The 24,100-nt window shown below is 41.5% G+C and overlaps 1 protein-coding gene across 1 annotated transcript in view; it reads right to left on the minus strand.

Annotated features, from left to right (window-relative positions):
* Window positions 1–12,027: 12,027 nt before the first annotated feature.
* Window positions 12,028–24,100, minus strand: part of TMEM131 (transmembrane protein 131) — a 93,329-nt gene continuing 81,256 nt past the window's right edge. The window contains exons 32-41 of the mRNA XM_085055387.1: window positions 22,926–23,101; window positions 21,602–21,729; window positions 20,735–20,859; window positions 20,430–20,588; window positions 19,588–19,762; window positions 19,138–19,259; window positions 18,935–19,031; window positions 17,718–17,815; window positions 16,308–16,471; window positions 12,028–13,028 (exon numbers count right to left, since the gene is read on the minus strand). Coding sequence (XP_084911513.1) covers window positions 12,732–13,028; window positions 16,308–16,471; window positions 17,718–17,815; window positions 18,935–19,031; window positions 19,138–19,259; window positions 19,588–19,762; window positions 20,430–20,588; window positions 20,735–20,859; window positions 21,602–21,729; window positions 22,926–23,101 — 1,541 coding nt within the window. The 3' untranslated portion in view covers window positions 12,028–12,731. The remainder of the gene's footprint in view (window positions 13,029–16,307; window positions 16,472–17,717; window positions 17,816–18,934; window positions 19,032–19,137; window positions 19,260–19,587; window positions 19,763–20,429; window positions 20,589–20,734; window positions 20,860–21,601; window positions 21,730–22,925; window positions 23,102–24,100) is intronic.

Consider the following 24,100-nt stretch of genomic DNA (forward strand, 5'->3'; position numbering starts at 1 on the left):
TTGTGCAGCAGCAGTTAAATAAAGAAGTGAAATAAGTGTTTCTTCCCTAATTTTCTGCTTTCTCCATAGAGCTTCCTGAGCTTTGTTCTCTGTTCTTTCACTTTTCCTTCCATTAGCAGAATTTTTTATCTACTGCTGCTTCCCATGGAGCCAACTCATCCCTCCAGCATCTTCAGCAGTTGGGCTGCTTTTCAACAGGGATAGATTGTACTTGTTGATTATCATTTTGATTTAAAATTAAATAATGTTTATATAATAGTGTAACAGACAATAATTCAGAGCATTCTGATTTCTGTAAAATATGAAGAATAGAACATAAAAATGTAATACTGTGGCCACTGGGCATTTGAGAACTGCCAAATAGAATTTTGTTTGCGTGAATGAGGGCTGAAGACCATAGATGGAGCTCAATGAATTAGTTTTTCTAGTCACACAAAAGGAAAAACAGTAGAAGATAAAAACCCACACTGCTTTAGTTCAAAATGCAAAAAGAGAAGATGCTTGACAGATAGGAATTCCTGAATTGCAAATGCAAAATGCATCTGCATGTATGTGCATGTGTGTGTATATATGTATATGCATTCTGAAATTTTTAATTGATGTCAAGAAAGTATCTACCAGTAGTATTCTCAGTTTTAAAAGGTGAGGTGTTTAAAAGATGGTTGAAAATTTAACATCTTTAAAAGGCGTTGAGCTATCAGAGAAAATGTCTGGTGTTTGAATCTGGTGAATATGTCTCCATAAAGATTGCTCCATTTGGAACCCAGCCCACTTCAGAAGGGATGACCTGATGCCACAAATGTGTCAGCCTAAAGTGTGAAATATGTGCTCTGACAAAAGAGAGGAAATATTAATAGATGAAACACAAAAAAAATGTGTGAGAGGATAGAAAACCAAGAAGAGCACAACAAAAAATAGCAAACCACTTATTTAAACCAGAGAAAAGTGCTCATCAGAAGAAACTCTGGTAATTTTGGAGACCAAGGGTAAGCTTTTTCAGCCTTCTTCAGTTTGTGGGTCCCTAAACATTTGTAAGACCCCCCTCAGAAATCTTGGATCTCTATATTGTTGCCAACTGCATGTGGGTTTAAAAAAGTTCTTCCCAATGAGTAACAAGACTTCTAGGCAATGAAGGAGAAAACATAACAGCAACCTCTTTTTCTCACATTGCTTTAAATGTCAGGCAAACTTTCTCTCCCAAGTCACGTAATATTTTGCCCTTCACAACTTAGGGTGGATGCAGTTTATCCATTTATTTGCAACATTATTTGAACAGGGATAAGCAAGTATGGGGTAAGTAATGAGAGTGACCAACATGGACACAACGGTCACCTGGGACCAGAGGCCTTCCAGCCTGTGCCCTGGGCCCAGGGCAGGAATGGCCATAACCCTGCTCACCACAGGAAACTCCAGGAGTGTGGTGTTAGTAACACCAAGGGTGTGGGTTTGATCCCTTTATGGGATCCTTGATGGATCCTGGTGGGTCCCTTCTGACTCAGAATCCTCTGTGATGCTGTGTGACAGGGACAGGGGAGCTTTAGGAGCACCGTGACCCAGCCAGGGTTCCTATTCACCCTCTCCACCTGCAGCCATCTGCATATTCCCACCTACAGCAGCCACACACCTGCATATTCCCACCCACACCAGGGTGTCCTGGCCAGCCAGAGTGACTCTGCAGCAGCAGCCACTACTTTCCTTTGGGCAGAGGGAGGAAGGGAGGGAGGGAAGGAAGGGGGGAAGAAGGCCTCTGTGGAAGTGAGGCCAGCCAGGTGGTGTGGGGATCACACACATTTCCTCAAACATTGCTTCTTGTGGGAAAGGGCTGCTTGGCAGCACAGACCATCCCATCTCTCAGAGTGCAGCATCTCTTGTGGAAACATGCAGGGAATGTAATATCCTTTAATCTGACAGGAATCCTGTTGTAGTGTTTGTTAGATCCTGCACTGAAGTGAAACATCCTAAAGATCATACTCTGGTGGCCACTTACCTTTTAGTTTTCCATTGGCTCAGCCTATTGGTGGTACCTGCAATTTCCATTTTGAAATACAGGCAAGCTGATCTTTGGAGTTCCTAAAATAATATAGCAGTAAAACATGTTTACATGAAAGGAAAGATAGCTTTTAAGTGCTCTTAATATTTTCCTACAAATTGCCTAAATTGTAGTCATGTCTCAAAATGCTGCTGTTAGCCTGCAGTACAGATTTAAGAAGTTCTGAAAAGCAAGATTGGAATAACTCACTTTTAGGTATTTCAAGATGTTGATTAAATTACCTCCAACTGATATTGGTATCAGGCAGATGATGGCACTAGAACCTAGCATTGACATCCTGGAGACTACCTGCTGCTATAGAAGTGCTCTGAATGCTGGTAAAATGCCTTTCACATTACAGTTTGTAACAAACATGGGGTGATCTTGTGAAGGTCTTTGAGAGAAATCTGTCAGGTCTGGAATAGCATTCGTTAGCTACAATGGGCTACAGTCCTGATGGGTTTTTCTGTATTTTTTTCTGACATCAGAACTTTCTTGTTCAGGGATATTTCTGCCCCACTTTGTTCCTCTAACCATGATGTTTCATTCCATGTTCTTCATGTTGTGTTTCAACCAAATTTCCCATAAGTCTGTCATGACTTCCATTTGCAGCACACAAATTTTCAATCAGCTTTAGTTTCAAGTTATATGAGCAGGTGGGTGTTCCCTTGAAGTGCTGTGGCCATACCCACAGCTTCAAGGTCTGTAGGCAAATGACTGAAAAGGACTTTCTTTGACTCTTCTTAGTTCCTTATTAGATTTAGAATACTCTCATGAAACTTCTAGTTCTTAAAAAAAAAAAGTGAACTTTCTGTATGAAAAATAAGGCTTTACAATACCTATTAATCTCTGGAAGTGGATAACTTTAAAACACCTGTGTGACATGACTGATGACAGGGGCTGGAATAAATCTTATTGAGAAATATCAAGGCTTATTTTACTGAGGAAATGGGCAACGTTTGTGTTTACTGTGTGTGTCTAGATTGGTCCTGTGGGGTAACATGGACTGCCTCAGCACACAAAATCCACATTTAATCCTTGGCTGTGTGGCTGGATCTGCAGTGAGTTGCACACTCCAGATTCTGGCTCCACTGCTACCATCAGCAAAGCTTTGCAGGAGCCACTTTGACTAAATCTACAAAGGACAGTTGCAACCCATAGCTTGCCCACTTGTAGGTGTCTTGGTTGCCTGATGAGCTTCCTGAGGCTTTCTGTACCGGGGACTTGCTAATGAGGAAGCTTTTCATTAAGATCACCTCAGCCTGGGCTTCCTTTTCCCACCCCAGTGCTGGGAATAGAGACAGGGATTTGTACCTCTGGCCTTGCAGGCACAGCCACAGCTTTACCCCAGCCACATTTGTCACACCTGGTTGAGTAACACGGCTTGTGGCAAGGCTCCCCCTCTCTGATGCTTTGCAATCCTCAGGAATCCATCACCAGAAGACACCATCCTTCCCCTACAATCCTTGTTGCAGCTTCACTGCATGAACTGTTGCACAGGATGCTGGAAACTGGGCTTTCCCATTTCTGTTCTTTGCTCCTCTCCCTTTCCCTCAGTCATCCTCAGCAGGCAACTCCAAAAGCACCAGGTGGTTTTTTCAGTAAGGCAGCGAAGGCTGGTTTGTGTTGTGAGAACTCAGTGGGGATTTTACTGAGTGGAGAGATGGGAAAGTGATTTCTCATTTTGCCAGGAGGGATTATCTGTAAGGCAGGCAGGATGAGTGCCATGGGGCATTTCCAGGGACAAACTGTTTCTTGGGGTGAATTTATCCTAGGTTAGCTACCTGCTTTTCACAGTTTGGGGTGAAGGCAAGAAGCAGCCTCTTGTTTGCAATTCTGTGGCCCAAATGTTCCCCCCATGAACAGGGTTCTTGCAGAGGGGCTTGCATTTCATGAGCAGTCTACCCAGGACCCAGAGAAACTCTGATTTTCTGGCTCCTGCTTGGACAGGCACAGAAGGGAGAATTACTTAATTAAACAAGCAGTTAATATGTAAGATTGAGCAACCAGCTCGATTCAAGGCTGAGCAACCAGCTCGATTCAAGACTTACCAACCTGAATTAGAAACCTCAAAATATCTGTACTTTGTGATAGGATAACACAGCCCTATCTCATGTCCTGTCTTGACAGTGGTTACTAACTTACATCTGTGAAAGGGCAAAGTAAATTTACCATGGAATTTCCACATGTATTTGCACAATTTTTTAAAAATTATTTGCATTTTTGGAAGTGTTTTTGTCAGAAGTGTTAGCTCTGAGTCAATTTATTTAGTGCCATTATGGTGTTTTCCATTGTGTCACATCATCTCTACTTCCTCTTCTCCGAGTATTCACTTCTTTATTTCTTCTTGGGCTCTCATCATCTCAGAAGATGAGGATTATGGTGTTAATGCAGGTTGTGCATAGAATACTTGAATTAACCTATGAGTTCATCTCTATGGTGAAGTAGTTAACCAGAAAGATGATGGCTTGCCAATAAACTGTAGTTGGTTTTTTTAAATTATTATTTATTTTATTTTGTTAATACATTCTTTTTTCATATTATAAGTCAAGATTGATAATTACTTAGAGAATAAAAAACTGGTGAAAAGTGTTACTATAAAGGTGAGCAGCTTTTCCAAGGAAGGACTTGCAGGGATTGAGAATGACTGTATGGGGGTGTGCTGGGGTGGTTCAGGGTCATCCCCTGCCTTAGTGCTCGAGTGCCACTGCAGAGTTCTGCAGGTGCAGGGATGGTGTTGATGCTGCTGGTTGGTTCTTGAACAGCTGAGCCACAAGTCAGGGCTAAAATCTGGTAAAAATGTGGTACTGAGAAGGGCAGAAGTTTTGAAGGCACTTAGACCTAGGCTGGGTTTTCCTTTAAAGAATTTTCTCTTTCCTTTAATCATAGAATAATCACAGAACTAAAGAATCACCAGGGTTGGAAGAGACCTGCAAGATCATCCATTCCAGCTGCTCACCTGGGACTGCCATTGTAACCCCAAAACACTGAACTGCATCACCCAACTCCAGATCCAGACACCTCTTAGACACCTCCAGGGATGGTGACTCCATTACCTACCTGGGCAACTAATTCCAATGCCTGACCACACAAACAGTGAAAATTATTTTTAATATCTAATCTGGATCTGCCCTGTCTCAGCTTAAGGCCATTTCCTCTGGTCCTCTCACTTGAAGGCACAGCAGAAGAGATCAGCTCCCCTCACTACACCCTCCTTTCAGGGAGTTGTAGAGAGCAATGAGGTTCCTCCTGAGCCTCTTCTTCTCGAGACTAAACAATCCCAGCTCCTCAGCTGTTCCTCATAAGATATTTTCCAGACCCTTCATGAGCCTTGCTGCCCTTCTCTGCACAACCAATATTTATTCATGAATCCTGGTATGCAGAGGACCTAATGTGACCTCAGTCCTGCACAGGGCAAAGACACAGCAGCACACAGTGTAAGAACACTGCCATTTTAATAAGGTGGAATAAGAAGAGGAATATAGGTGGTGAGTAAATCGTTTGCCCTCTCAGGTGCTGGGAGTTCTGCTTTTGTGCAACTTCAGACAGACCCCAGATGAATTCCCACAGCAGGCTCTGCAGATGCCTGTTAGAGGGACAGCACAAAAAATAAGAACTGAAATACTCTAAGGGGAGAGGATGCAGAGCCCTGGAAATAAAGCTCAGCAAAGGCCTTTCACAAGGATAAAGTGGATGGAAAGATAGTGGGGGAGTGCAGAAACCATGTGTGTGTTTGGAGATTTGAACAAAAGTACAAAATAACTGCATAAAACTCCTCAAACAGGAGTGTAGAAATGAGGTTTTGGAATATTTTGATTTGGAGGAGCTGAGTGTCTTGCACACGTACAGAATAATTCCAATAGTTTCAATTATTCAATTATCCAATATTGGGGAAATAATTTTGTGAGGTGAGCCGATAGAGAAAAAGAGATACTGAACACATGTATGTAAAAGAGGAAAGAAAGAAAAGTTGTTCCTTTTAGATAGTTTGATGAAAGATATATCAAAATAAATATAGGAAATAAGTAGTTTGATTGCATTGGGCTTATCTGGCATGTCGGGGAGAGAAATAAAATTCTGGTATGACTGTTTTTTGCCCTGGTTTGTGGACTTTCCCTACTGAACAGCAAGAACTTTCCAGTTCCTCTTGCTTTAGGACTTGTGGGACATTACTGTTGAGGAATTGTAGCTGTGTAGCCTGGCAGTGGGAAAAGGAGTGTGAATTTTCCTAATGCACAACTAATTAAAGCAAAATGCTGCTACTAAAGCTGAAATGGGTTTTTCAAGGTGTCAGGAAAAGCCTTTGAGGAAATCCTAAAGCCACTGGCACCGCTGTGGTGTCCGGGTTGCTGTTTGCAGCCACAGAGGGGGGCTGTTGATCCAGTAGTGGGACTCTCATTCTTCACCCTGCAAAGGGAGGAAGTGGCATTAGTCAAATTTATTGAGTTAGGGGAAGTGTTTTCCAGTGTGCTGATTTAATCAGAGTTCCTGAAACCCTTCTTTTTTCCCTCCATGAGTTATTATTGCTGTATAGACCAAATCAGTCTTTTCACAAGGAGGCTCAATTAAATTACAAAGTCAGGACAAATACTGTCCATTTTCTGAAGTTCTCTGGTGCTGAACCTGCTGACTTGAGCAATATTCAGTTTTTATTGTTTTAATAACTGCACCATATGGATTTTTGCATGCAGTTGATCAATGCAAGGGCACTAAGTCAGCTCACAATGCACCTCATTCTCATTCCACATACCTGGAACTGTGGGTTCAACTCACGGCCAGTGCCCAGCTCCCACATTTGAACATCTGAAATTAATCTCTGCCTAACCATGAGATATTCTGTGTGCTGAGTGTTGTAGTATGGATGTTTGCTTTCTGTTTGGGCAGTGATGAGTTTTCCTTCTGCAGCATTTCTTTAAAATGTTGAGTTCAGCTGCTTCAAAGAAAGGAACCATCTTTTATTGAAACAGAATCACAGAGCAATTCAGGTTGGAAAAACTAAACTATGTCCCCAAGTACCACATGTATTTTAAATACCTCCAGGGATGGTGACTCCACCATTCCCTGAGCTGTTTGTTCCAATACTTGGCAACTCTTTGTGTAGAAGTTTTTCTAATAGCCAATCTAAAGCTCTTCTTTCCACCCTCCCTTCCTGTACATGTACATGAAATCTGAATTTCTCACTAACTTTCAAAATACAGCTGAACTATTTTAATTTTGTGTGCTTCCCCATTATTCCAAAGCATTAATATAATCTTTTCTGCCGTGGCCTTTGCTTAGTTTAAATGAAGCATTAAGATACTACTGATGTGTTCTTCAGGTCTGTGGATTTTTACACCCCACCCCCCCTTGACAGAGTCTTCAGGCACAGAACAGAACTTGGCAGGTGGGCAAATGTGGGCAAAGTTTGGCAGCTAGATCGGCATCGGAAGCTCATAGGAAGAAACTTCTAGTTTGGGATGCAACATAAGTGAATATTCCTTAAAATTACTGTTGTCCAAAAAGATTTCTATTTTATACATCACATCAGGAATTTCCCTGTGAGCTGTAAGCTGAGTCACACCCACTTAATGAAGAACGTTGCATAGTTTTTAGGGATCTGATTCATTCTTTGTTGTCAGACTTTTCAACATTGGCAGGATTTTGCTGGTAATTAACTTGACTGATAAGGACAGGCTAGAGCAGGAAGAAGGGTGATATGAAGCCGAAGGGGCTACAAGTCCTTCCCCCTTCCAGAAAGCCAACAATAGCTACTGAAGGAGCATTTCAGTCTCCCCTCTGATTCTGCCTGCTGCATATTTCCCTCTTGAGAGGCAGTGGGCCACCCTCCCTGGCTTCTCTTGTCTCCTACATTGCCATAAAGCAGGTTAATGTCCTCTGTCTGGTGAGCAGTGTCTTCCCTGACAATAACTCCAGGTGGGCCAGGAAGTGATGCTGGGCAAGGCAGAAGCTTCTCCATGTGCTGCTTTCCTGGAATACTTGTTTCCCAGCAAGATTGTTGTAACTAAGCTGAAACACAAGTGATTTCATCCTGTCATGGACCTATAATGAAAACACTCAGGAAACTCTCCAGAATAGCTAATTGGTTTTCATTTTGGGTTGCTTTTATGTTTTGTTGGTTTTTTTTTTTTTCTTGGGAATATTTTATTAGCCCCTTAACTATAAAACGGCCAGCCTGTACCCATTTAATTATCTCTCCAGCCACCCCCACCCCCTTGGTGCCCTCCCCAGCCCATACCTTTTTTCTCTCTTGTGGATGCCAGACTCCAAATCCTCTGGCTTGCTCAGGGCAAGTAATTGAGCTGTGATTTTTCACAGCTTGCAAGAGTCCCATGTGAAGCCTGTTACTTGCAGCGCGAGAACATCCCACTCACTTCCTGCTGCCACTCAAGGACTCCTAGAGTGTTACCTTGTAAAACTAAAGCAGTGAGTGTATCTCCTGAAGATCCCACTGTATCCAGTGCTAATGATACTCTGACTCAAGCATTTGCTTCACAATAGCCAAATAGAGAGCAAAGTCAAGTTTCAGATACAAGGTCCTTTCTGGAGGACCGTTCTAGATCCCAGCTTGACAGAAACACCTCAAGGGGATTTTCTTAGAAAGTGGACATAAAATCTGTATTGACACTTCTGCACTTCTCTTGGTACAATGTAATCTGCTGTTTAAGATCAACTGATCCAACTCATGTCCTTGGATCTGAGCAGCTACCTTTACACAGTTCTGCTAAAAAAAAAAAAAAAAGGAAGAAAGTTTTGTTCAGGACAGTCCTCATGTTCCATATATATATATACACCCACATTAAAAAGGTCATGCTCTGCTTGCTGCTGGATTCCACAGCATGAAGCAGCACACTAGCAGCAGCAAGCATGGTTAGAAGTTGTGTTCAGGGGGCTGCTGAAGAGTGAGCTGATCAGTCATCTTGAAGACTGCTTTAGTATGTTTGTGACTAAAGCACCAGTTGAACATAAAGGCCATCAATAAGTGCCATTAGACAAAAACAGGTACTGGGCAAAAGAGTCAGTTTTGAAGCAGAACCTGTTTAACACAATAATTAATGCTCTTCCAGCTGCACCAGCCATACAGCAGAAGCTCTGTTATTTTCAATCCCTCTTCTAACAACCTGACTCACGGAGAGCTGCAGTTATTGTTTCATGAGGCCAGAACACCAGAGCTCGGAAAACTTGCTCATAATTACAGGTTGGGAAAACAAAGCCCAGTTACAGCTGTACTTAGAACATCTGGGTGAAACAGTGTGAGACAGCTTCACACTTGGTGTACTCCTCTTTTCACCTCTCATTCAGCCAGGCACAGCTCATCATCAGTGGAAGTGCAGAGCACAACTTCCATATGATTTCATCATGGTTGTCCAGTGTTGGGAATCTGCTGTTCACTCACATTCTCATCCCACCTTGCCCTGGAGTTTCCCCCAGTTGTGTTTCTCTCACAGGGCAGTGGCCCAGCCACATCCTGTGCTGCTGCTGACAGAGCTGCAGCCAGGGCTGAGCCCAGCCCTGTTACTGCTTCATTTCAAGTGTATCTGAAATAAACACTTGCCATCCTTTGACTGGAATTGGGTATCCTGTTCTGATACCTCCTTACACCTCAATAAAGTATCTAATACCTTTCAAGAGCTTTGGGAAATAGAGCTCATGATAATTAAACTGATTTCACATTAGGGCCATATTTCCTACCTCAGGCTTCCTGATTTTATAAACAGGCCAGAAACTTTTAAGGCTTTTAAAGCCTATTTCTTAGCATTGGCAAACAAAACTGCCCTTTAGGAGCACCAAACTAATTACCAAAATTAATGGGAATTGTTTCTCTTCCTTGCTGGGAACTTCACACTCCCAGTAGTTTCCAGGTCTGGAAGAGCAGAGCTGACTCATGGCAGTTTGGCCCTGATTCTACTCCAAAGAAATGTTTTAAATTATCCAAAGGACTACATGGTTTCCAGGACAGCCTGTCTTCTGAGCACTTTAACATGTTTTTTCCTCTGGTCTTTTCACTCCAGACAGAACTTCCCTAGTGTATGACTTTCACTCTTGTTCATTCTGCTTTTGCAAGCAGCCACCTTGCTGCCAAGCTTTTGACCTTACATCTCCCCAAGCCCAGGTTGTCCTCCCAGCATGCTGCATTTTCAACCCCATCTACATTTTTTATGCAAGACTGTACACGTGCTTTGCCAAAATCTCATTCCCTTTTATTTTTACCTCATCAGGAGGTCTGTCCTCTCCATGATTCTGTGATTGTGGATACCTCTGTCTCATTATCACCTCACCCCCTACTTAAGTTTTCAATGCACATCACCACTGACCATACAATAGAAGCTGGCAAGCAGGTGCCTCAGGAGGAGGCAGCAAAAGGCATCTGCTACATGTACTTACCATACACAGAGGTTTCTTCAGTTACACCAAACTTTTGCCTAGTTTTTATTTCACCTGAATTCTTGTCAGTTACAATTATGGACTCTCTTTACAGCAGCTCTTTTGCTTTCTTCAAGAAGACAAAACAAAGTGAAGGTGCTCTCCAAAATTACCCTGGAGAAGCAAGATAGGACACTCAAGGAGTGTTTAGGCCTCAGATATTTCCCATGGAAGAAAGACATGATTTTTCCCCTCTCAGGAAACTGAAAACTGTGTGTCAAAGATCTTCATAGCTCAGGTGGTTTCACCCCTGGAACCTAAGTTTAACAACTGGTGCTCAAGGGGAAGCTCTCCCAAAACAAGAACTAAGAATATTTTAATAGTGGCCAAGATTATTTGCATTATCACAAGGGAATGGCTCACAAATGTGGAGGATGGGGGGGAAGGCATCTAAATCACTTGTGTTGTGTCTTGTCTTGTTCAAAAGGAAATGTTCTTAATCCAGACTTTTGATGATTAAACCACTGCAGACTATTAGCACCTCAGATTTAATTTCTGCTTCTAACCTCCAAGGAATCAATTCCAATGTAAACACTTGCTGGCTAAAAGAGGTAGCATATGACCTTAAGCAGCTCCTTTCACCTTGAAGTTACTGCTAGTTTTCTTAAGCTCCATTTGCAGAGAAGCAGGCCCTGGCATGTCAGGAACTCAACTACGTATTCTTCATTTTCATGCAGTAAGACTTGTTTGTTCAGTTACTCAAGGAAATTGCATACAAATCCAAGTATCCAAGTTGAACGTTTGATGACCGCACATGGCTGTAGAAGGATGCACATTTTAAGAACAAAGGAGTTCCAGCAGGTTCCTATTTGAGAGATGTGTATCTTTGAGCTTCTGCTGGTGGCACCAGCCTGACATATGGACACTTTGTTTACGTAACACAAGCTGGAGAAGGGCTCACTTGGTTAAATAAATGAGACACTCAGATTTTGTTGCATACAAAACCTTTATGCTAGAAGGGATATTAATCAAAATATACAGTTCTTACTCTTTTGAAGGCTGGATTCTGATAAAAATCTGTTGCAGTACATTTATAGCAGTGCCACTGAGTCGTAAGTAAATTTACAGTGCTAGTGCCTGTTATTGCTTTCTGGCAAGGGAAGGGTTCACTTTTACTTGGCTTCAGCTCAGAGGAATATATGCAGTCACTGGGGCCTGCCTAACTGCTAATGAATGGAAACAGGCACCTTAAAGGGACAGATAAATCATATCTAAGAATAGCAACATTCTTGTTCAGACCCATGCAAGAACAGTGTTACAAAGGTATGGATGTACCATAAACAGCAGCAGCTGCTCTTATGCTTGATATCTGGAAACTCAAGCAATGTAGGTATCTTTCCAGCTTTTTGCTATCCAGTGAATTTTCAAGTGGGTGGCAGTGCATAACCCTGAAAACAGTTTCTATTCTCTGCGGCAATACAAACCCACACTGTTGAGAAGCCAGGTTTCATCTGCAGTGAAGTTTCTGGTAACACAGGCTCTGTGTGCAGCAGATTTTGACCCAAAGGCTGTGCCAAGCAGAGCCATGCACACCCAAGTTCAGAAAATACAAGGGAAACAGAACTACAGCAGACAAATTTGAAAAAAGCATATTTATTTTAAAGTACAACCCAAAGTTGTATCTGTAAGAAATGCACATGGTATCTTGTTTCTTGCACAAGTCTTGGCTGTGTGCATTTCAGTTCAACTTAAAAATGCATTCAGGTTTACAAATGTACAAACAGCACAAAGTGTTTTACAGTCTCAACAGAATGCTCTTACATTCAGCCACTTTGCTCTTAAGGTTTTGTGTTGGTTTTGTTGGTATTTTTTGTTGATTTTTTTCCTTTTTTACATTCTTACAACCTGTGTTAACAAAGACAGCCTTATTTTAAAAAAATACTCTGCATTTTAGCACAAAGTGCCTTTTGATTTTAAATTAGAACTTGGAGGATAACACTGGAAAAAATTTAAAAACCCAAACTTTTCATGAAAGTATTGCATGCCAGGACCATTTTAGAGTTCAAATTGTTTCCTAAATAAAGATGGTAAAATACGAAACCAGTGAAACTGTTCATATTTACAGGCTTCAGCCATAGTTGTGATTTGTGACCACACCCAGACATTTCCAAGCTTATCTGCAATCTCACACTACCATATCGCAGGACAGACTTTAAAAAGGAGCGAGTGATGAAAGCATGACTGACAGGGGGACAGAGGAAGCAATGGCCTGAAAATAATGTTTCAAAAATTTGCATTCAGAATTGTATCATGACCTGGGCAAGAGTTCTTTCTTTTTGCTTTAATTTTCATGAGGATAGTGTGAATTTGACCAAGGATCTGAACTTCTTCTTCCAATCGTTGGGCTCCAAATTCTCCAAGGATTGTAGGTCTGCCCCATGTCTTCAGCAGGATTGGCAATGGTGGCAGCAGCAGGCGGCGGCGGAGCAGTGGCAGAGTTTTCACTACCCATGAGATCAATGCCTGGCAATGTGTTTGTTGGAGTGGTGAAGGGAAGGCCACTGTTGAGATTACTTGACCAAATGGAACTGCTGAATGGAGTGGTGGACCACAGGCCACTGGGGTTGCCCAGGATTGACTGTAGGAAAGACAGAGCAAGGTAAGTGGCAGTTTGGTAGCCTCAATTTTCACCTTGTTTATTGCCTCCCCCAAAAGACAAGTATCTGAGCAGCAGCAAGCAGAAGCCTGCTCTGGAACCCCTTCCATCCTCACTGCAACACAGAGCTTTGAGCTGCCTTCACAAGAGCTTGCCCAGAGGAACCACACTGCTCCTGCAGCTGATCACTCGGAGCTGCACAGGCTGTGGAGCGCAGTCCACTCCAGGCTTTCAAACTGTTTTCATTTAAGCTGATACATCCCCATACCATTGCTAATTTAAGCACTGTGAGTATTCAACACACAAGGGCCAGAACATTTAAGCTTAAACAAACTAGTTAGAATGAGGCAGATAAACATGGTTTAAGTCTCAAAGAACCAACAAGATTCAAGTTGCAATGGATGGTAACAAAGTTCTTTTTCGATCTTTTTGGCTGTTTGCATATTTATCTCCCTGTAGTCAAGACTTGTCTGTTTTGGATAAATCTACCTGTGTTCAGTCCCACTGTACTTATCTCATATTCCCAGTATGCACTTTTCCCCAATCCAGAATTTTTCCAGATGAAGGGAGAGGGGATAGGAGAATGGGCCATTTATTACTGAATTCCAGAAAGCCTGTCCTGGCTCAAGATACTTGGAAGTCTCTGACAAACGGTCATGGTGCAGATGCAGGTGTGTTCCAGTATGTCACAAATGCATCTGGGCAGGTACAGCAGGCCTAGAGAACACATGCAGGAATGGACAAAGCCCAGGTTCTGTCAACTGTATTTTACTAAAGCCCAGACAGTAGCAGGCAACAAGCAGAGGAACCTGACCCGTGGTGTGGTGCAAAGTGATACCTGGAAGCAGCCAAAGATGGAGATGAGAAAGGTTAGCATAACTTTCATGCTAATATTAGCACAGAACCTGCTACATGTAGGCTTATGGCACTACACACCTCAGTGTCAACAGATTTGATGTACATATGCTGTAAATTCAATTTGCAAATATACTGTAAACTTGATACACCCAAAAGGCACTGTTGAATAAGTGCTGTTAGGTACAAAAATCCTTATGTTTGGATTTACTGGCTGGAGATAGGGCACCCCTCCCCAAGATCTCTGCCCTTAGGTAACACACACTGAAGGTTAACCAGTACCAGTGTATTCTGCATCTGAAGACTTAAATAAAGGGAAATTCTTTAGGAAAGAAAACAAGGGAGCACCTGAAAATTTCTTTCTTCTAGGTTTTTATTTTCGGCTCTGGAATGAAGAAGATGGACTCAGTCCAATAATACCTGAAACTGGCTGGATGCTAACACATCACAGAATTTACCACCAAGGGCTGGACAGGAGTTTTGAGCATTACTTGGGGGTTAACCAGGCCAATGACATCAGGACTCTCCAATGTCACGGAGAAACTGAGCCAGACCAGGGTCACAGTGTATTACTGTCACATAAATAAATGGTTATATTTAAGCTATACAAACATTAGACTACTAAGCCAACAGCAGGAAACACTCTGCTGCCTGGGCACCAACCCTAGCACACTAAAGGTCCACCCTATTTCCTTCTGCAGGCAAGAGCCAGGAACTATTTGTTCCTACTTGTCCCAAAAGTGTTTGGGAGATCCTGATAGAAAGGCACTTGCTCATAAATCAGAAGCAACCAGGAAAGGAGCAGCAGAGAAGAGCACCTGCTACACCCTTTCAAGGCTGGTGGAGGGAGGTACAAAGTAGTTGGCAGGCAGAACTACACACAGAGAAATGGAGGAAAGGGGAGTAAGGGATCCAGAAGGCAAATGCTGTTTAGCACACAAGGAGAATTGTGCATAAAAGGAGAAAGCAAGAGGAATAAGGAAGGAGAACGATCAAAATCAACTCTCCAGAAACCTTTCTAGAAAAAAGGGTAACACATAAGCAAAGTGCTGTTTGCAACAATGGCTTTGGCTCTTGTCCCAATACAGAGGAAGGGGCAGGGCTCTGGCCTGGTACCTGCTCTCTTATCAGGCACCTAGAGCAAGGAGGCTCAGTAACAGGAAAAGCCCAGCTTTCCTGTTCTGGCCTGCCAAAAGCACTTGCAAATATCACTATCATTTATAACAGCTTTGAATATTTCAGTCAGTTTGCTGCTTGCTTCTTGTTTTAAGTGATCTTCTCCTTGAGTAAGCTCCTAAAATGTCTCCTCCCAAATCAAAGTACTTAAATGGAGTAACTGACACTTCAACTATTCCATTTGTCTGGCTTCCATCTTGATGCTTCCTGAAGCACACTTGTAAGTATTTTTCAGAAGCAGCTGGGAAATACAAGTTAGGAACTAGAGAGCTTGTTCTGGTTGTCCTCAAGCCCTCCCTCTCTCTATCAAATGCTGAGAAACCTACCCTCTGTGTGACCAAAATCCAAAAATCGTTCCTTACATAGTTTCAGTGAGGTTCCAGCTCTGGTTGTAACCACATGACAAGGGCAGGATCAGTGAGCTTGTGTCTATAAGAAGCTGTGTGACCTTCTTTGACTTCCCCTGCCTTCCCCCACTCCATCTGAACTGCTCCCAGGTGAAGTAAACACTGCCTCTTACTCACTACAAAAACATTTTCAGAAGTCAACATGAAGAAGAATTTCAGCTGGCAGTGAAGACAGCTGTTGCAGTCTAAGTTTTGGTCTGACACAAAGATGACAGTGTAGCACTACAATCTGTAAAAGTTGAGTTTTTTCTTCTTTTGCTATACTCAAAATATTCATCAAAATTAGTAGTCAGTTTAAAGACTTCACCTTATGTTCAGTTTTTGAGTGTTTTTTCCCTAAACTGGAAAGAATACATTTAAGGTCTTTTATATAGCTGTTTTTGACACCTTCTGTTAATTTACAGACAGGTGCAATACTGGATTCAGAAAGCAGAATCAAAGTGTGAAAATCATATTGGCTATTTTGCAACTGCCCATCAAACTGGAAGTGACATATGCAGCGTCCAGCCATGGCACAGGAGCAAACCTGAAAGATGTGGGAGCAGAACACACTTTTCTAAGTGCTGCAAGATGCTCTTGTGGAAATACTTTTATGGGAAGCAGTGTACACGGATTCATCATCTGCAAGTGAGAAGACTAGTAACTCTTTGTCCAACAGCCTTGTCAGCTTAACTACACCAAGATAAATATGTGTAAATTCCCTCTTCCTTTATTATTCCAGTTGATTTCTTTTTACCCCCAATTTCTCTGAGTTAAATTAGATGGCACATACAGAACAGGTTAGTAACAGTAATAAACCACTGTATTTGGACTGAATACTTACTGCAGTTGTATGAGTTGGGGAACTCGAGCTTGTTGGCCAGGAGGGTACAGAATCTGTAGCTGAAGGATCCCAGATGGATGATGGAACATTATTGAATTCACTCCAGTTTCTCTGAACATCCTGCCCATAAGCAGATCGAGCTAAACCAAGCTTGCTAAAAACCTCTAAAAATAAAATGAAATAAAACTGAGTACATTACTCTTCCTCTGTTTTCCAAGAACAATACTTTCCACAGTTATTCCCCATATTTTTCTAGCAGGTCCTGCTGCAGTGAGATTAGAAGAGGACACACAATAATACAGATCTCACCTCATGAGACCAACATCAGACAGGTCCACAAATGTAGTCATGGTTATAGTGGGGAAAGAGAGTTGAACACTTGCTGTAGGTAATTCAGTACCAGACTGAGCACAGCAATACTCTTGGCAGTTCCCCATAACTGCAGCACTCATTTGCCTTGCAGCACTCCCTTCCCAGGTGACTCCTGCTGGGAGGCAGCACTGGGAGCACCCCAGCCCCAACCCCATCTCTGCTATGAGAAGGAAAAGGGAGCACCAGCAGTCGTGGCTCGCCTGCTTCCCACACACAGAACTGATCCCAGGCATTTTACTGGTGCCCCTCAGAGCCACAGGTACCAAGTGCTGCTGCTGTAGAAGAAAGAACCCCACAGCAGCAGCTGCCATTGTTTGCATTTCCAGCAGACATCAGACTGTTGCAGTAGATAGCATTTTTGCAGCAGACACAGATGCCACATCTGAAGTTTGCTTTGCTTATCTTTTCAACCACCTCAAAACACACTACACACACCCACATATGGTACACAAATCTTCCTAAGTACACAGAGCATCCATGCCCTGCAATGTCAATGCCTGCCCATCTCTATTTAATTTATGGAAATTTACCCAAGTATTTAAAAACATTCACTAACTGCTGGGTTTAGTATGCATCAGTTCATTGTGCAGCTATACAAATATGGCAGGAAAACACAAGAGGAAAGCAACACAAGGGCTGGGCCACTGCTTCACTTAACAGAGCCATGGTTTTAGGCAGGTGTTTATGCTCAGGAAACCACAAGCCTAGTGGCACATTTGTGGGACTTACAAGCTTTGGGGGAGAGATGGAAAGGAATAAGACTAAGGAAAAAAAACCCCAAATATCAAGAAGTTTTACTGAAACAGAGAAACTCCAAACAGAAGCATTTTCAGCCCATCAAACATTTGATGAGTTCCACTAACTTTCTCTGGAGCAAAACACAGAATATACCACCAAATTTTTAACACTTTCCTACACAGTCTTCCCTTTTAGGGGTGAGGATGGAAATACTGTCTGTAGATATACCAGTGGAATGGAGACACAACATTTCTTTACCTGTATTTGAACACAGAAAAATATTTGTGCAGAAAAACTCACCTCCAGTTAAGTTAAAAGAGTGTCCAAATGCAGAGAAGGAGTTGACAGGTGTGAAATCAGGACTGCTTGGATTGCTGATAGGACTCCACAAACCCGAACTGCATTTTATGGAGTAATAGGAAAGCAATACACAATTTATTATTAACACAGTTCTATTGACAATATTAACTTACCAATCTATATACAAATGTATGTGTGTGTATGTTTAACTACATATATTTATATACATATATAAATATACAGTTAAACATATACTAAATATATATTTAATGGTGATCAAGAGTTAAGAGATCAGCTTATTTTTGTTTTAACAAAAGTTTTTGGTGTAATACCATTTTCCTATGTATACACCCACATTGGAGCAACACCATAATATAGACACAGTATTCTTTAATCTGTAGACTGTATGTCAAACTAACATGAGAGTAGCTCTTTGATTAGTTTTTCAGAAAACACATGGAGTCCAAACCATAGCACAGTTTTTTTGTCAAGCAGATAAAATTTAGAGTCGCTCAGAAGTGATACAAATACTCTCACTCATGGGCAAGCTTCTTAAAAGTAACAGATGAGTTAATTGGAACCAGTGTTAAGCATCCACCAAAACAAACAAAAACTCCATGCACAAACTTCATTCAGAAAAGCAATTTCTTTGCACACGGGAACTTGAATTCAAGAGTCTTTTCTACTCCAGAAAGCTTACTGCTTTTTACAACTGAGACAGGGGCACACTGCCAAAATGTCAGAAAAGACATGTGCCTTGGGGAATGTGACTGAATGCAGCTGTATCCTGTTCCTACTGAAAACACAAAGCCCACTGCTAGTTCTGGTCACAGTGTTAAAACAGGGAGTGAAAGGTATTGCTGCACAGCAAGGTACTCTGCCTGTGAACCTTCAAGTGACCTTGGTACACACTCCTCAGTACTGAGAGAGCCAAGCTGATTTCTCATTGTTTGGATGCCCAGGAACACAAGACTGTGGAGTTACTTGGAATAAGGAGGGGACAGTTCCCATCACATCCAGAACATCCTTCTCTCTACTTTTGAGTCACTTGCAACTTCTAAACTACTCTGCAAGGAGAGATGCTGTGCCTAGACTTTTAAAAATAGTTTTAAAAAACCTAACCAAAATAAATCCTGTCACTCCTTTCAAAATGCCATTAATAGCTTAATCTTCTTTTCTAGGGGTCCAGGTATGTGCCTAGAGAATATAAAAATTACCTGTCAGAGCCATCACTGTCAACAACTGAGTGGGAAATGCTGATATTGCTGGAAACATCTGTCTTGCTTGGAGAAACCTTTGGTAAACCACTGCCACCTGCAAGAATATGTATGTAAAAAATGATTAAAATAAACCCCAGCAAAATAACAAAGTATTCAGGAAATACTTAGTAACATTAAGAACTCTGAACTGGTTCTAATACCTGGACTCTTGTCATAACCTGCAGCTACAGCAGCAAAAGTGGGGTTTCCATTCCTGCCTGGAAGAGAAGCTGCCTTTGCCAGCTTATGTTTGGTACCATTAGGCTGCTTGCTTTTTGTTTCACTAAAATGAGAAAGAAAGAATGGAGAAAAAAAAAGAGGAAAAATAAAGTAAGGTTTTGAACTTCAATTGTTCAATTAAAAAAGCAGCAATTTAAGCTAGCATTCAAGAAAACATTTATAACAGCTCAACAGTTCATGAAATTGCACATTTTTCTAATCCACCAAGTTGTACAGAAAGGCAAGATATGCACAGTGGTGTATCTGCAGACAAGCAGTTTCCATGTGAAGAGGAAACAGGTCTGTGAATCGGGAGATGCCCCCTATGAAGTACACGGTTCCATGATTGTTCATTGCCTGGGAAATCAGTAGGAGGTAGAATCTGGACTCACTTGCTGCAGCTGCTGTTCACAATGCTGCTGTAAGTGCCTCCTCTTGGCCCAAAAGCAAAGGATGTGGGAGGAGGAGGTGGAGATGGAGAGGCGGGTGTTGGAGAGGGCTGTCGCTGCTTCAGGAAAGCATCTGCATTCAGGGTTTGCAGAGAGAGCTTATAGAGGTTGTCTGTAGCTATAAAGAGAAACACAGAACATCTTCCTGTAGTATTTACATTACAGCAAAGGCTTCTCAGACTTCTGGTATCCCTTCTGTTCAAACAGAGGAATTATGAGGAAGGCTTTTTGCTCCCAGTGATGGAAGCAGCAGCTTCACCTACGGTTATTCAGGTTTACTGTTTATTTTCAGAGAGACTGTATTGCAACACAAGCAACCAGAAGGAAGGTGAGTTGGTTCCCACATAAGATATTTAAAATGCAACCAAAAAGATTGTAACAGTGTCCCAAGCTAACCACTGCATTAAGGTGTTTTCAGTGTTCCCTCTCAAGGACAAATCACCTAATCAGTTTCAACTTTGGCTGCAGCAGACCTGACAAAGCAAAACCCCATCTACTGTAAAAAACACATATTTTTTTGAGCAATAATTCTCATTTTCTCAATTTCCTCAGCAGCTTCTGAATCTTGCTCATCACTGGAGAGCTGTAGAGTGACCCATGCTTTGCCCATGCCATTTTCAAACCTCTCAAATCATACCAGATGCTATCAATAAAAAGCCTACAACAGAAAAATGGAGCTCAGCTACACAGTGAAAAGGAGACAGGAAGATCTATAAACAGATCAAGCCTATCTACAGATACTAATTGCAGAACACTCATTCTGCCATCACCTAGCAATTACTTACAGCTGCCAGCTTTGTGGAGAGGCACAGAGTCCCACTCTGGTGGCGGAGAATCCTTTTCCCCTTCTGAGCTGCTGGTGTTTCCTAGCTCCTGTCCAGAACCACTGGGGAGAAATTTTGCTAATACTGATGGCCTGTTCTCTGTTAGCTTACTGCTTGGACCTATTAAAACAAAACAAAAACCAAGCGTGCGGATAATAAACTGAATAGCTTTCTTCTCACACCAGACATAGAATTAAGCATTGAAGAGGGATTACAGACAATGATATAAAACTCTTAAGGTATTTACAAAAACAGCCTCACACTACCTCTTGTTTTGGGGAGGTTTCTTGATTTAGAGCCACTTGACAAAAGGTGCTGTGTAGAGATCTTGGATGGAAAGGTTTTGCGCTGTTTGTTTTCCAGTGGGGGAGTATAAGACAATTCCAAGGGACTAAAAGAAAACAGAAATTCTTTTATTTCAAAGCTCTGAAGTACTGAAAAGCACTTTTTATTTTTTTATAAATATACAGACATATACACACACATGGACATACATATATGGCTCATACTGTCTCATTAAATATTGGTCTCCTTTGGCTTTCTAATGAACAAGCAGAGTTTTGTATTCCACTTACATACAACTCTACCCTTCATAGCCCTGACTCATTTTCTACTCACACTGCTCCACACATGTATAAGGCTCACTCACATTCCAGGAGCAGCTTTCACCCTGGAGCTCCAGGATCACAAAACCTGTTTGATTATACAGAGGCAATAAGAATGGCAACTGCCCTCTTTCTACTCTGCCCCCACAAACCCCTGTTAGATCCCATGCTTTTAATATGCTACTGTCCCAAATGTACAGGACTGATTTTTAATGATAATACAAAAATACTCAAAAGAACCACCAAATTCAACTGGCTGTATATTGCTCTTTTTCTCCAGGTACTTGATCCTGTCTCTCAAACTTTCTAGGGAGGAACTATTTGCAGAAGAACTTCAAGCCAGCTCTCATTGTGGCCTTTGAAAACTGTCACATGTAATCAACTTGTGAGTTATAAGATAAAGCAAAGTACATCATTGTAACAATAAATAAGGAGGAGACTTTGCCAGGTAATGTTTCCAGAAATATTTTCAAGAGAATTAATTTAAGCATTATACTTTCCCTACTAAAAAGTCTTCATTATGCTTACCTGGTTTTCACATCTACAGGGATTTCTTTCTTGATACTTGTAAGCACTTTTTTGGTTTTCTGTTTTACTGGGACTATTTCATTTTCAGGTTTTTCTGCTATAACTTTTCCCTTTTGTTTTTCAGGTTCCTACAAAAACCATGATGACACATTAGTAATCACGAAAAGCAAAGTCCCTCTTGCATCAGAACGCACGTAATATAAAGGCTGAGGAAAGAATGCTATTGGAAAACATGAGCATTTTTGCAGTACTGAAGGTATCTTTTCATGACTTAAACGAATTTACCTATAATATATAGTTTCTATTTGGAGAAGCAGAAATCAAAATAGCAAATTAATGAGCTTCAAGCAGATCTGGTGTTTGCAAATACACAGCTCCTCTGGCAATGGCCTTTCAGTCTACTCAATAAGATGTTAGCTCTGTACTGAGACCCTTACTGCATCTATCTGCTGCATACAGTCCAGGCCACCTAAAACAGACTCTTCAACAAAGCAAATTATATGAGCAACTTCACCATTCAATTTATTATTTTCTTTAACCACACTTCTAAGACTTTTGAAATACAAGTATATTCTCAAATAGCCATCCTGAAAATTTCAATGGTGATTTTCAAGTGACAGCTTACTAAACTGTAACCTTTAAAATATATCACATGGATTTCTTTTTCCCACAGCTAGAATCCCTCTCTTTTACAGAGTTCAAATTTAAGACATCAACATTTAGGCTTGGTTTTCCTCCCTTTGCCATCACCTCTGCTTTGTTTAGTCATGCTTTAGGACAAAATATTGATGACAATCCAACCACTACACAAATTGTAGACTTTAGTTTATTACTTTGAAGCACGTGAGCCAAATGAGTTAAATAAAGGTACGGGTATTGTATCAGGTAATTAAGTTAACTATGTGCTGACAAGTTACCACCATTGATCTGACCCTTTGTAGCTGACAAAAGGCATGAATTTAGCATGCACCTTAATTATTGCATGAAATTAGTGTCCACACTTAGGTGTTTTATTCTGCAAATAGAACAGACCAGGAGACAATTACCACAATGCTACTGACAGCTGCTGGCTTATTCAAGCCACAATTGCCTGTGGATTTTCAGTCCTGAGCCTACAGGACTCAAGTATGTTCACACTCACAGAGGCACAGATTTGATACAGAATGAAAGTGAGAATCAGGAAACGTGCTTTTTAATTAACATTCTTCCTTTGTTAAGTATTATAGGAAAGCTAAGGATGGTGTGGGGGAAAGAGACTGCGCTCCTACTCCAATAGGTGACACACCAGCTACACAAGGGCCTCATTTTTTCAGCAGTGCAATACCTCTTTGAGAAGTGGTTCTGTATCTGGGTTGGAGGTTTCTGTTGTGGTTGAAGAACTGTCATCATCTGCCAAGGAATCCTTCAGCTCATCCTCCTGTTGCTTTCCTTTCCCTCTTCTGTCCTTTTCTTCCCGCTTCTTCTGTGGCTTAGCCTTGCGCTGAATTGTTTTCCCTTTTCCTAGAAAGATAAGGATGTTTCAGATTCTCAGCAGCAGTGCTCAGAGTTGGGCTAGTTCCCTTCATTTCAGAGGCTAACCCATGTCACTAAGCCTCTGAAGTTTGTTGCCTATTACGACACACCAACCATTTCTGCTTCTTTGCACCAAATGCGAGCACAAGAAGAACCCTGATCTCCACCGTCACATATATGTTCCTGAGCCACATCCCCATTGCCTCTCTGTGGATGTGGGCACCTGGCTGCGTATCATTCCTCTCTCCTCTGTTCCTAGCATTCCTTTTAAACACCATAGAATCCAATCTGACAGTTTAATCATGTAACATTAAACATAAGTTTCCAAGGATGGCAAAAGCTTTATCATCCAAACAAATGAAGAACAGAAACGATCAGCATGCTTGTCAGTTGAAAAAAACCCAACAAAACAACCTGAAATAACATTAGTGTGGATGACAAAAATCACTAATAGTGTTTGCCTAGCCAAGAGGTAAAAAACCCAAGCAACCAAAACCTGAAAATCTCACACCCAAGTATACTTTCTCCTCCTGATATATTTTATTCCTTCAGAGTGGACTATTCTCAATACAGAGCAACTATGCATGTGTGTGTGCGGAGTCTTCATGAGCTTAACCATCACCTGCTGCTATGATATTACAGGATGTGAGCTTTCACAACATTCTTATGTCCTACTAGCTGTAGTATGTGCCTTTACTCATAGTAAAGTAGTATGACCCTTTACTCATAGGATCTTTCTTAAGATACTGTGCTTCAGAAACAGCACTGTCATTTATGAGCCACACAGTGCCTGCATACAGCTTCCTGGATTCACTCAAATAAAGACTCAAGTAACCTGTGCTGAATAACTGGATTCTGCCTCTTCTGGAATTTGTACTGGATTGAGCTGGAATTGAGACTGGAAGCATCATGACAGCTGTTATATTTCATTTGGCAAAATGGTAAAGTTGGTACCAAAATAGAAATTTGTCTTCAGTATTTTTGGCA

The sequence above is a fragment of the Lichenostomus cassidix genome, chromosome 1, assembly GCF_008360975.1.
Source record: "Lichenostomus cassidix isolate B80296 chromosome 1, HeHo_3.0, whole genome shotgun sequence".
Classification (NCBI taxonomy): domain Eukaryota; kingdom Metazoa; phylum Chordata; class Aves; order Passeriformes; family Meliphagidae; genus Lichenostomus; species Lichenostomus cassidix.